We start from the raw sequence: 13,826 nt of genomic DNA on the forward strand, positions 1-13,826 counted from the left end.
GCAGTTTTCTTGTGCGGTTAATGAGAGTAATTTGATTTGCTTGAGAGATTACAGTTCCCAATAATTAATGCGGCAATCCCATTCCAAGACAGAGCGAGATCTAAGATTTTTCACAGGTCGTGTGCTGCTAGATGCACCGCTCTCACATACTGTAGCAGCTAATGGAGGTGAACAGCAGTCTGTCATTTCCCGCCTGGCCCCCCATTCTAAATCCCACATGCCCTTGGTTCTTGCAGTGCTTGTTGTTTGGGCTATTACTGTTTGTAGCTATGCCTGCATTTCACTTTGGGTTTGTTTCATTATCACCACGCTGTATATGTATGTTTCTCATTTTTAGGGGAGGACAGAACAAGTAAAATAGAATAATGGTAATGATTTATTATTGACTAATGCTAGATCAGAATCTAGATAGATTCATCACCTAATTGCATTCATTTCAAATTCATTCAAGTTCAATCAGGACATACACTGAGTGTACAAAACATTAGGAACACCTCCTCTTTCATGACAGAATGGAAAGCCGGAATGGCGCCGGATTAGATGGCTGCCGTTTTACGGGCTACTAACCAATTGTGCTATTGTGTATGTTTTTTGCGCATTATTTGTAACTTATTTTGTACATAATGTTTCTGCCACCGTCTCTTATGACCGAAAAGAGCTTCTGGATATCAGGACAGCGATAACTCACCTCGTACTGGACCAAGATTTTTTCTTTAACGAGTCGGACGCGAAGGATTTACTTCAGATACCCGATAAGGCCCAAAACCCCGTCATACGCAGGAGAAATAATAATAAATAATATGCCATTTAGCAGACGCTTTTATCCAAAGCGACTTACAGTCATGCGTGCATACATTTTTGTGTATGGGTGGTCCCGGGGATCGAACCCACTACCTTGGCGTTACAAGCGCCGTGCTCTACCAGCTGAGCTACAGAGGACCACAAGAAAGAGATGGAGATATCGGGGACATAGGTCGTGGTGCCTTATAAGTATCCGATGGCGAGTGGGTAATCTGCCTCTACCATCAGTCCTATTAGCCAACGTACAATCATTGGATAACAAAATAGACAAGCTACGATCACGAATATCCTACCAACGGGACATTAAAAACTATATTATCTTATGTTTCACAGAGTCGTGGCTGAACGACGACATACAGCTGGCGGTCTGTGTATATTTGTAAACAACAGCTGGTGCACAAAATCTAATATTAAAGAAGTCTCTAGGTTTTGCTCGCCTGAGGTAGAGTATCTCATGATAAGCCAAGAGAGTTTTCATCTATATTTTTCGTAGCTGTCTATTTACCAACACAAACCGATGCTGGCACTAAGACCGCACGCAATGAGCTGTATAAGTTCATAAGCAAACAGGAAAACACTCATCCAGAGGCGGCGCTCCTAGTCGCTGGGGACTTTAATGCAGGGAAACTTACATCCGTTTTACCTCATTTCTACCAGCATGTTAAATGTGCAACCAGAGGAAAAAAAACTCTAGACCACCTTTACTCCACACACAGAGACGCATACAAAGCTCTCCCTCGCCCTCGCCCTCCATTTGGCAAATCTGACCATAATTTTTCCTGATTGCTGCTTACAAGCAAAAACTAAAGCAGGAAGCACCAGTGACACGGTCAATAAAGAAGTGGTCAGATGACGCAGTTGCTAAGCTACAGGACTGTTTTGCTAGCACAGACTGGAATATGTTCCGGGATTCTTCCAATGGCATTGAGGAGTACAGCACATCAGTCACTGGCTTCATCAATAAGTGCATCGATGACGTCGTCCCTACAGTGACCATACGTACATACCCCAACCAGAAGCCATGGATTACAGGCAACATCCACACTGAGCTAAAGGGTAGAGCTGCCGCTTTCAAGGAGCGGGACTCTAACCCGGAATAGCTTCTTAACAGCTTCTACCCCCATAGAAATCACGCTATGCCCTCCAATGTACCATCAAACAGGCAAAGCGTCAATACAAGACTAAGATGGAATCGTACTACACCGGCTCCGACGCTCGTCGGATTTGGCAGGGCTTGCAAACTATTACAGACTACAAAGGGAAGCACAGCTGCGAGCTAACCAGTGACACAAGGCTACCAGACGAGCTAAATTACTTCTATGCTCGCTTCGATGCAAGCAACACTGAAGCATGCATGAGAGCATCAGCTGTTCCAGATGACTGTGTGATCACGCTCTCCGTAGCCGATGTGAGTAAGACCTTTAAACAGGTCAACATTCACAAGGCCGCAGGGCCAGACGGATTACCAGGACGTGTACTCCGAGCATGCGCTGACCAACTGGCAAGTGTCTTCACTGATATTTTCAACCTGTCCCTGGCTGAGTCTGTAATACCAACATGTTTCATGCAGACCACCATAGTCCCTGTGCCCAAGAACACTAACGTAACCTGCCTAAATGACTACAGACCCGTATCACTCACGTCTGTAGCCATGAAGTGCTCTGAAAGGCTGGTCATGGCTCACATCAACACCATTATCCCAGAAACCCTAGACCCACTCCAATTTGCATACCGCACCAACAGATCCACAGATGATGCAATCTCTATTGCACTCCACACTGCCCTTTCCCACCTGGACAAAAGGAACTACGTGAGAATGCTATTCATTGACTACAGCTCAGCGTTCAACACCATAGTGCCCTCAAAGCTCATCACTAAGCTAAGGACCCTGGGACTAAACGCCTCCCTCTGCAACTGGATCCTGGACTTTCTGACGGGCCGCGCCCAGGTGGTAAGGGTAGGTAACAACACATCTGCCACGCTGATCCTCAACACAGGGGCCCCTCAGTGGTGCGTGCTCAGTCCCCTCCTGTACTCCCTGTTCACCCATGACTGCATGGCCAGGCATGACTCCAACACCATCATTAAGTTTGCCGACGACACGACAGTGGTAGGCCTGATCACCGACAACAATGAGACAGCCTATAGGGAGGAGGTCAGAGACCTGGCTGTGTGGTGCCAGGATAACAACCTCTCCCTCAACGTGATCAAGACAAATGAGATGATTGTGGACTACAGGAAATGGAGGACCGAGCACGCCCCCATTCTCATCGACGGGGCTGTAGTGGAGCAGGTTGAGAGCTTCAAGTTCCTTGGTGTCCACATCACCAACAAACTATCATGGTCCAAACACACCAAGACAGACGTGAAGAGGGCACGACAAAGCCTATTCCCCCTCAGGAGACTGAAAAGATTTGGCATGGGTCCTCAGATCCTCAAAAAGTTATACAGCTGCACCATCGAGAGCATCCTGACTGGTTGCATCACTGCCTGGTATGGCAACTGCTCAGCCTTCGACCGCAAGGCACTACAGAGGGTAGTGCATACGGCCCAGTACATCACTGGGGCCAAGCTTCCTGCCATCCAGGACATCTATACCAGGCGGTGTCAGAGGTAGGCCCTAAAAATTGTCAAAGACTCCAGCCACCGTAGTCATAGACTGTTCTCTCTGCTACCGCATGGCAAGCGGTACCGGAGCGCCAAGTCTAGGTCCAAAAGGCTTCTTAACAGCTTCTACCCCCAAGCCATAAGACCCCTGAACAGCTAATCATGGCTACCTAGACGATTTGCATTGCAACCCCCTCTTTTACGCTGCTGCTACTCTCTGTTTATTATCTATGCATAGTCACTTTAACTCTACCTACATGTACATATTACCTCAATTACCTCGACTAACCGGTGCCCCCGCACATTGACTCTGTACCGGTACCCCTTGTATATAGACTCATTACTTATTTTACTGCTGCTCTTTAATTATTGTTATTATTTTTTTTATTCATTTTTTTTACTTATCTATTTGTTACTTAACACTTATTTTTCTTACAATTGCATTGTTGGTTAAGGGCTTGTAAGTAAGCATTTCACTGTAAGGTCTACACATGTTGTATTCGGCGCATGTGACAAATATAATTTGATTTGATTTGACGTAGACTGACCAGGTGAATCCAGGTGAAAGCTATGATCCCTTATTGATGTCACTTGTTAAATCCACTTCAATCAGTGTAGATGAAGGGGAGGAGATAGTTTAAAGAAGGATTTTTAAGCCTTGAGACAACTGAGACATGGATTGAGTATGTGTACCATTCAGAGGGTGAATGAGCAAGACAAAAGATTTAAGTGCCTTTGAACGGTGTATGGTAGTATTTGCCAGGCGCACCGGTTTGAGTGTGTCAAGAACTGCAATGCTGCTGTGTTTTTCACATTCAACACTTTCCTGTGTGTATCAAGAATCGTCCACCATCCAAAGGACATCCAGCTAACTTGACACTACTATGGAAGCCCTTTAAGCATGGCAGATAACTTAATTTGCCTCGTGATCATCTTCTCCTGCAACGTTTATTGAAGCCTGCAGCTCAGGAGGTGTCTGTTCAGAGTCACCACGCTGTGCTGCACCTTGCATGCTAATTACTACAGGATGTTATGTTACTGTGCTTACTTACACTTACAGGACCTCCTATGACTTGTTGTTACTTCACTCACACTTGTCCACGCCAATGTGACTTGTGAGAGTTTGAGTAATGCCCAGTGTCCATGTTAAAGCCAATTAAATGGAAAGAGTATGACTGCCCTCTTGTCTTTGCATCCTTTCATCAGAACACTACTATGCATCATGTCAGTCCAAGCTGACTGTTGATCTGTCCAGACTCAGCCAGGAGATCACTATAGTTTATGGCCAAAGCAATCTGATTTTTTTCCTCTTCCTTTATTCCTGTCTGTCTGGGATCATATTACCCGTCTTGGAATGACTTCAACAGAGACAGTGCTATTCCCAGGGAGCTGCCTCTCCACTGCAACTCAATCCACAGCCATGGCCAATTGGGCTCACTGTGATTTATAGAAATATTATCCCGTAGAGAAACTCTCACTCCAACCACACTGGGATTCCTCCACTGGCACCTCATAGACCTCATACAGGGGGTTACGTGCTTTAGGTCCCAGGTCAAGACAAGGGAAATCAATGGCAGATGATGTACATATACAGGTGTAGGATCTTAATTTGACCTAAATAATCCTGCAGCAACAGGATTTGAACTTTTATCCATAATGTTGATTGAACGGAGGTTAGGCTATTAGCTAGCCAAAAGTAGGCTACATGAAAAGTGTAATACTGTTAATATAACTGTGTGTTATGGTTTTCAGTGAATTTATGCGGTCCAGGAACATTATCTGCAACAAAAGAGTGATCAAATTAATATCCTACATCTGTAGCTTGGGATCAGTGGAGCTATGATATAAGCAATTGTTTTAATGTTTAGTATACCACAAATATTAAGTGTAACCAAAATGCAGTAGCAACCAAGGAAGCACTGCTTTGTAGCAGGTGTTGTGTGTGTAATGTGTAGGCTGCCTGTATTCATCTATATTCAGTGCAACTCAAACAGAGATTTAGGGCTTTGCTGAAAGTAACTTGAGAGTTTGCTGCTGTATTGATGAAGTTGAGTAATGTGGATGAGAGGAAAAACAACGAGGCATTCCCATTCTAAACACTACGCGTCAACGCTGGATAAATCTCCCCAGAATCCCCGCCTCACGCTGCGTTTTAGAATCATCCTTTCCCATGCATGACTCTCCCAAACACTACCTGATGCAACTCTGCAGACAAAAATGCAATAACAAACGAAACAAGGAGGTTTTTCCAAGCACCCGTCTAAATAGTTTGCATGCCCAGGACAGTTTCTGTGTTTTATCGACTTGACGTAAATTACAGCAGAATGCAGTGGTGGGCATCCCCAGGCGTTGGTGTTGGCTAGGTAAAAGTAAAGGCAGCGGGACAGAGAAGGGTATAGACTGAGATCTGCCTTGCATTGTTCACAGCTCTTTCTTTTTTTCTATTCTTTCTATTTTTCTTTTTTTCTTCTCCTCCTCACTCAATCTCCCTCTCTCTATTTTCCTCCTCTCTCTTTTCCCTCTCTCTCTTTTTCCTCTCTCTCTTTTTCCTCTCTTTCTGCCATCGAAATGGAACCAAAGCATTGACTGCGCCCCAACTGATTTGCCTCTGTGTGACCTCCCTTTAGTGGTGCCATTCACGGGCGGTGCAGGAGCAGAATGCAGGGAGAGAGAGTGACGCGCTCTGAAAGACTTCGCTAGTGAAGTGGATTAAATCAGCATCAGGCTAGTGGAGCTGATTACCCTGAATATGAAAATGCAGTATCTTAATGGTACATATTTTCATGAGGCAGCCCAGTTGCCTTTCATTTTGCGGCTCATATGTCTATTCTTATGAGTCATTTACTTCTTTAATTACCTTTAGCAGCAGATGCACAATGGTGTATTAATGTGAATGATTTTTACGGCCACTTTATCATACAGTGCCTCGGAAGTTGAAAGGCGTAATTGAGGTGGAAGAGCGACTCATGAGGGAAACAATATTTAGTTGACAGCTTCCCTTGTAGTCGGGAGGGTGTTTATGAGTTTACACCACACTAAAGCAGTAATAAACACACTATTCATTTAATAACTGCTGAATAGCGGGGACAGAAATGCCTTCACGGAGGGGAGATTTGCATTATGTTATTGAATCATGATAGGAAGTTGTTGTCCCATAATCAGAAAGAACCATATGTGTGTGCATGCTTGTGTGTGTGTTTGTCCTGCCTGTGTGAAGACAGTGTGTTCATATTTTCTTACAATCGTCTTATTTTGTGTAGGTTTTGGCCCTGTTATTTTGATCCTAAATGACACTTGAATGTGTGTGTGTGTGTGCGTGTGTGTGTGTGTGTGTGTGTGTGTGTGTTGTGTTGTGTCTACAGTATGTGTGATTTTCTTTATATGTATTTTTTGATCCAGACCTCTTTGAATAGGGGCCTTCTTTTTGCCATCTGTTGTGAAGCTGCTAGCTAAGAAAGGCTGGAGAATCCAAACAAACGGGCGGCACACAGCAAACGGAACCTGTCAGGCCTGCATAGCTGAGCTGACCTCCCAGTCCGCCTGTACCAGGCTCAGAGTAGATCCCGGGCCCAGACGGGGCCCGCCTGTTGGGGTGCTGTTTACTCTCTGCCCTGCTCTGCGCCTGCTCCATGCTCCCTCCCCTCTCTACCCTCCCTCTTTCTCTCTCCCTCCTCCTTTCCCTCCCTTCACTCCTTGCCCTCCATCATTAGTCCCGCTCCACAGCACCCTCTTCCATCCACACTCATGTTTAATAACTTTACTTTCTACCCTGTTTTTCTTTCACTCCATTTTCCCCCTAAAAACATTTGTCAAGCCATTGCATTACCTGTTATGGGGGGAACAAAACAAAATTGGATTTTTATTGAAGTCAGCTTGCATCTTATATAATTGCATGCTGTGCTTTATATTGTTTAAACATGGCAATTTGAAATGTTTAGTGTTGTCATAAATATTAATAGATTAGTTGAAAAGTGCAGCAAAGGAAGGGAATATAATGGTTTGAAGTGGGTACAAAACGTTGATTTATTTATGTATTCTACATGAATTAGTTTGGAAATCTATACATGGGTTAGAGAGTGTTTTTCAGAGGGCCTGTAATGCATGAGGTTTGAACATGGGTGCCTGTTTTCCATGTGGAGAGGCATTTTGGAAATGGCATTAATTATATACTTACTGAGAATCCAGCCCTGCCTACTTTGCATTGCAGATAAACGGCTTTTGTACAAAAAAAAGTATATAACTCAATTAATATAAATTGACACGATTCCTCCCGCTGCTTATCTGCTCACATGTTTAAGAATTCCCCCAAATCATATACATTTCAATAAAAATGACACTTATTGTAAGTGAATTCCATTACTATATGTTTGCACACTCAATGCCCCCCTGACCCCACGTCATCCTACTTGTACTATTCTAAAATAAATTGTGTCAGTAACTCTCCCAGTTTCAATAAATTCCCCACCAGTCTTACAATAGCCTGCGTAATTTACAAAAATGGAAGGAACAGCGTTCCTATCCGTAGGAGGGAGTTAGCCTACTGTACTTTGAACACACCAGGAGGATCCAGAGAGAAGGGAGCTTTTTGCACAGGGCTGCAGCTGAGGTGCAAAAGGCCCTTTGTTTGGATGAAACATTGCAGGGGTAGAGCCAGGGCCATAAATGTCAGGTGAGTTGAGATGTGTGCTCTTTCACTCAGAAAGTGAAGCAGATGACCTTGACATTTAGGCCATCACCAGGCAAATCCACTGAGGCCTGAGAAGGGGGAGAAATGTCTGTGTCTGCTGAGCAGGACTACATTAAGAACTAACCTATTAGCTGTGTTTTTGCTGGCCGTCTGAGAACCTTGGTCTCCTGTCTAATGAACTCCAGCCACTGGGTAAACAGCTAACACTGGACCCCGCTCTCCTCTTTTCCTCTCAGCTTTCCTCCACTCCTCTCTCTACCCTTTTTTCTCTCTCTCCAGTCTCCACAATGGCCACAGGGATCCGATTACACCTGCGCGCACGTCTTCTAGCAATTAGGGGCAATTTGTTTGAAACCATTTCACATTCAAGGTCTACCCTGGCTTTGGGGTTGGAGGACACTGGTGAGTCAGAGGAAATAAAGAGGGCTCTCTCCTGATGGGCCTGAACAAACACACTAGACCAGACCCACTTTTCGCTTCTCACCGCCCCTCTTCCAGTGGAGCCACCCTGAATGGAGCCCTCTCACTTTTCACACAACCACTCTCTTTGACCTGGCTCACATTTTTCTATGATTTGTCTGTCAGTTTGAACTGGAGGATGAGTGTTGTTGGTCTCCATTCTGAGTAACTTAGCCTGCCACTAGACATATCTCTCTATAACCAGTGCATTAGAATTCCTCTACAGTTGGACTCAAGTTGTTTGTATTTTTTGTTTACTCAAGGTCAACAGATGTAGAGAGATAAAGAAGTGCCTTTGGTCATGTCCAAAATGTGCGTACCATTGCAACGTAGTAAAAAGTTTAGGGCTGAATCAAAGCAAAGACTTGTGGTAATTCTCTGAGAAGGGATTTGTATGGCACCCAGAGCTGGCTTTAACAGCAGGAAACCCAAAGCCTGTAAATAATCCACATGTGCAGACTGCATATAAAGACATCCAGTACTTAGCCATTCCCTTATCGCTGCTAGATAGCCCTGGGACATGAGAGCTGCTCCTGCCTTTTCAGAGGCTCTATTCACTAATATGGTGTGAAAGTAGATGCAGAAATAAGGCAGCCGTTGTTTATTAAAGCAGACCCGTTAACACAGGGGAAGGTGTGAACTTTGAACACATTTGAAAGAGAATGTGCAAATGACAAGGATACCAAATTGCATCGTCTTTGTTGGCGATAAGACCTTGTCAGATCCTGGAGGGTGTTTTCCTTATCAGATCCTGGAGGGTGTGTGTGTGTGTGTGTGTGTGTGTGTGTGTTTATTTTGTTCCTTATACTGTACAGCTACAGCTTAGCCTGTAGTACAAACAACCATAGCAGCACATTCCAACAAAGCTTCTCCAGTTGCACCTGTACATATACAGGTTCTGCACATACAAATATCTGAATCCAATTGGCAAGCGTCATGTTACACATGAGATGTTTTGCCAGTTAGAAATATACACTGTTCAATCTACTGGTCCTGTACATTAGAATAAGTCAAACTTTGATAAGTGTAATTCTGTGTAAAACCCTAGTTAATTCTAAAAACATACAGTATTTCCCCCCTTAGCTTTACAGCTGCTTCGCCCTATAGCAAGGCTGGCTCCTGTTCCCTTTGCATCCTAGTTATCTGTTACAATTATCTGTCTTTGAACAGTATCTGATCAGTTCCACCTAATATGTCTCTTGATTTGTGCAATTGTAGTGGCCAGATAACATACTGTTCTCCTCATTTCTCTGCTCTAGACGCTCCGGCCTGTCATCCGCTGGCAGTTTATCGCGTCTGGAGCTGCTTTTAGGCTTGTACGTCTATCAAGCCCCGGTACCTTTGAATGTGAGATCAAAAGGAGATGAATTCCAGGGAAAGAGGGGAGAGAGAGAAGAGAGAAGAGAGAAGAGAGAGAAGAGAGGCCTTGTGTGAAGAGAAGAGTGGGTGCTGTGTAAACATCACAGTGACAGCTCACAATGGGTTATTTTAGCACAGCATCAGGCCTCTCCAAGGCAGCCAGCTACAGTCGCCTTGTTAAACAACAAATCATTCGTCAGCCTCTAGCCGGCCTCACCTCGAAACACTCTACATACGTTCCCCAGCTAGGCCTTTTTATATCATTATTTTGACTCATCCTGTGTCTTTCGCTTTTAAAACTATTTTATAAAGTAATTGGGGAAAACAGTGCCCAAACAGTATGACTAATACTGTAAGTGATTATTTTCTGACAGTTTTCCACTTTATCGAATATGAAAGTCTTAATGACCTTAGTTTCTGTTTGATGATCAACGTGATATCAACGTGGATGATCTTACAATACACAGTGTTGCATTGCAGTGTCACAGTTACCGTATTTATGCTGATTGATGATGCAGTAGGTGTTGTGGCAGATTTTTTTATGTTAATGATTTCCAGAATTCTATGTCTTTACCCATTAGTATCTAAAAACTCCCATCATGTCTTGTTGACTCAAGTATCTTTTTTTTTTTTTTTTGATACAGTTACCGTATTTATGCTGATTGATGATGCAGTAGGTGTTGTGGCAGATTTTTTTCTGTTAATGATTTCCAGAATTCTATGTCTTTACCCATTAGTATCTAAAAACTCCCATCATGTCTTGTTGACTCGAGTATCTATTTTATTTTTAATTTAAATTTTTATTTTCATTATTATAATTTTTTGTCATTATTATTTTATATTTTTTCTTCTCAATGTTTATTTTCTATGCAAATTCTTAAGGCAAACAACAAATATCAAATGGGTGGGGGGAAAAAGGGAAACTTATGCATCGTTCGTCAACATTTCTTCCATTTCATGCATCTCCAACCTCAAACATGACTTCTTATCAACATGATGGATAGCCAAACAATAAAATCCACATCTTGTCAGTTGAAGTCCTTAGCCTAGGCATTGTCAGGTTTGTCCGAAGGTGGGCCACAGGGCTGCAGCATCTTCTCCATGAGATTGAAGCGCACACGGGCTTTGCTCTCGTTCTCAGCAACAGAGAAGTAATTCAGCAGGTCAAAGTGGCCCATATATGAACAGTATGAGTCCCGATGTTGGTTCACCAACCATTCCCACTTGCTGGTGTCCGCATGGCCTGTTCCAATGTATTTAGATTGAAGATGCTCCAACTGGCTGTGAATGTTGTAGCGGTCTGTCATCTTCAGGCAAATGTTAAAAATCAAAACCGTTGTTCAAATCTGTACGACAACGTTGATAATTTCAGGTCAGCGTCATTAGCAGAGGAAGCAGAAATGACTCGAGTATCTTAGCTCCAACACCATTCTTAGTAAACCAGACACGTTACACCAAATCATGTGTCATAAGTTACAGAGAAAACTAAACAGTACTTTTGTTTATTCATGAAATCTACAGAACAGCGCCGGAGAAGATGGCTGCCGTTTTACAGCCCTCTAACCAATTGTACTATTATGTGTGTTTTTCCGCGTTATTTGTAATTTATTTTGTACATAATGTTTCTTCCATCGTCTCTTATAACCAAAAAGAGCTTCTGGATATCAGGACAGCGATTACTCACCTCGTATTGGACGAAGATTTTTTCTTCAACGAGGCGGCCGCGAAGGATATCCTACAGACACCCGACAAGGCCCAAATCCCTGTCATTCGCATGAGGAAGAGACGGAGATATCGTGGACGTAGGTTGGGGTGCCTTGTAAGGATCCGACGGCGAGCGAGTAAACTGCCGCTCCCATCAATCCTATTAGCCAATCTTCAATCATTGGAGAACAAATTCGATGACCTAAGATTACGGTTATCCTACCAACGGGACATTAAAAACTGTAATATCTTATGTTTCACCGAGTCGTGGCTGAACGACGACATGGATAACATACAGCTAGCGGGCTATACGCTACATCGGCAGGATAGAACGGCTGACTCCGGTAAGACAAGGGGTGGCGGTCTGTGTATATTTGTAAACAACAGCTGGTGCACAAAATCAAATACTAAGGAAGTCTCAAGGTTTTGCTCGCCTGAGGTAGAGTATCTTATGATAAGCTGTAGACCACACTATTTACCAAGAGAGTTTTCATCTATATTTTTCATAGCTGTCTATTTACCACCACAAACCAATGCTGGCATTAAGATTGCACTGAATGAGCTGTATAAGGCCATAAGTCAACAGGAAAACGCTCATCCAGATGCAGCGCTCCTAGTGGCCAGGGACTTTAATGCAGGGAAACTTAAATCCGTTCTACCTCATTTCTACCAGCATGTTAAATGTGCAACCAGAGGAAAAAAAAACTCTAGACCACCTTTACTCCACACACAGAGACGCATACAAAGCTCTCCCTCGCCCTCCATTTGGCAAATCTGACCATAACTCTATCCTGATTCCTGCTTATAAGCAAAAACTAAAGCAGGAAGCACCAGTGACTCGGTTAATAAAAAAGTGGTCAGATGACGCAGATGCTAAGCTACAGGACTGTTTTGCTAGCACAGACTGGAACATGTTCCGGGATTCTTCAGATAGCATTGAGGAGTACACCACATCAGTCACTGGCTTCATCAATAAGTGCATCGATGATGTCGTCCCCACAGTGACCGTACGTACATACCCCAACCAGAAGCCATGGATTACAGGAAACATCCGCACTGAGCTAAAGGGTAGAGCTGCCGCTTTCAAGGAGTGGGACTCTAACCCGGACGCTTATAAGAAATCCCGCTATGCCCTCCGACGAATCATCAAACAGGCAAAGAGTCAATACAGGACTAAGATTGAATCGTACTACACTGGCTCTGACGCTCGTCGGATGTGGCAGGGCTTGAAAACTATTACAGACTACAAAGGGAAGCACAGCCGTGAGCTGCCCAGTGACACAAGACTTCCAGACGAGCTAAACCACTTCTATGCTCGCTTCGAGGCAAGCAACACTGAAGCATGCATGAGAGCACCAGCTGTTCCGGATGACTATGTGATCACGCTCTCCGTAGCCGATGTGAGTAAGACTTTCAAGCAGGTCAACATTCACAAGGCCGCAGGGCCAGACGGATTACCAGGACGTGTACTCCGAGCATGTGCTGACCAACTGGCAAGTGTCTTCACTGACATTTTCAACATGTCCCTGACTGAGTATGTAATACCAACATGTTTCAAGCAGACCACCATAGTCCCCGTGCCCAAGGACTCTAAGATAACCTGCCTAAATGACTACCGACCCGTAGCACTGACGTCTGTAGCCATGAAGTGCTTTGAAAGGCTGGTCATGGCTCACATCAACAGCATTATCCCAGAAACCCTAGACCCACTCCAATTTGCATACCGCCCCAACAGATCCACAGATGATGCAATCTCTATTGCACTCCACACTGCCCTTTCCCACCTGGACAAGAGGAACACCTACGTGAGAATGATATTCATTGACTACAGCTCAGCATTCAACACCATAGTGCCCTCAAAGCTCATCACTAAGCTAAGGATCCTGGGACTAAACACCTCCCTCTGCAACTGGAACCTGGACTTCCTGATGGGCCGCCCCCAGGTGGTAAGGGTAGGTAACAACACATCTGCCACACTGATCCTCAACACGGGGGCCCTTCAGGGGTGCGTGCTCAGTCCCCTCCTGTACTCCCTGTTCACCCATGACTGCATGGCCAGGCACGACTCCAACACCATCATTAAGTTTGCTGACGACACAACAGTGGTAGGCCTGATCACCGACAACGATGAGACTGCCTATAGGGAGGAGGTCAGAGACCTGGCCGTGTGGTGCCAGGATAACAACCTCTCCCTCAACGTGACCAAGAC

At 44.3% G+C, this 13,826-nt stretch overlaps 2 protein-coding genes across 2 annotated transcripts in view; one reads left to right on the plus strand and one right to left on the minus strand.

Annotated features, from left to right (window-relative positions):
* The window catches only part of LOC311123183 (forkhead box protein P1-like), a gene marked incomplete at its 3' end in the record, with an annotated part of 133,593 nt that overhangs the window by 72,975 nt on the left and 46,792 nt on the right, over positions 1–13,826 (plus strand). The gene's annotated exons all lie outside the window — the stretch shown is intronic.
* Positions 10,758–11,275, minus strand: LOC311123184 (splicing factor 3B subunit 5-like). The gene has a single exon (XM_084197446.1). It carries the CDS (start codon positions 11,218–11,220, stop codon positions 10,960–10,962), a length of 261 nt encoding a protein of 86 aa, XP_084053572.1. The 5' UTR covers positions 11,221–11,275; the 3' UTR covers positions 10,758–10,959.

The sequence above is a fragment of the Coregonus lavaretus genome (assembly GCF_964263955.1).
Source record: "Coregonus lavaretus genome assembly, contig: HAP1_SCAFFOLD_1157, whole genome shotgun sequence".
In the NCBI taxonomy this organism is placed as follows: Eukaryota; Metazoa; Chordata; class Actinopteri; order Salmoniformes; family Salmonidae; genus Coregonus; species Coregonus lavaretus.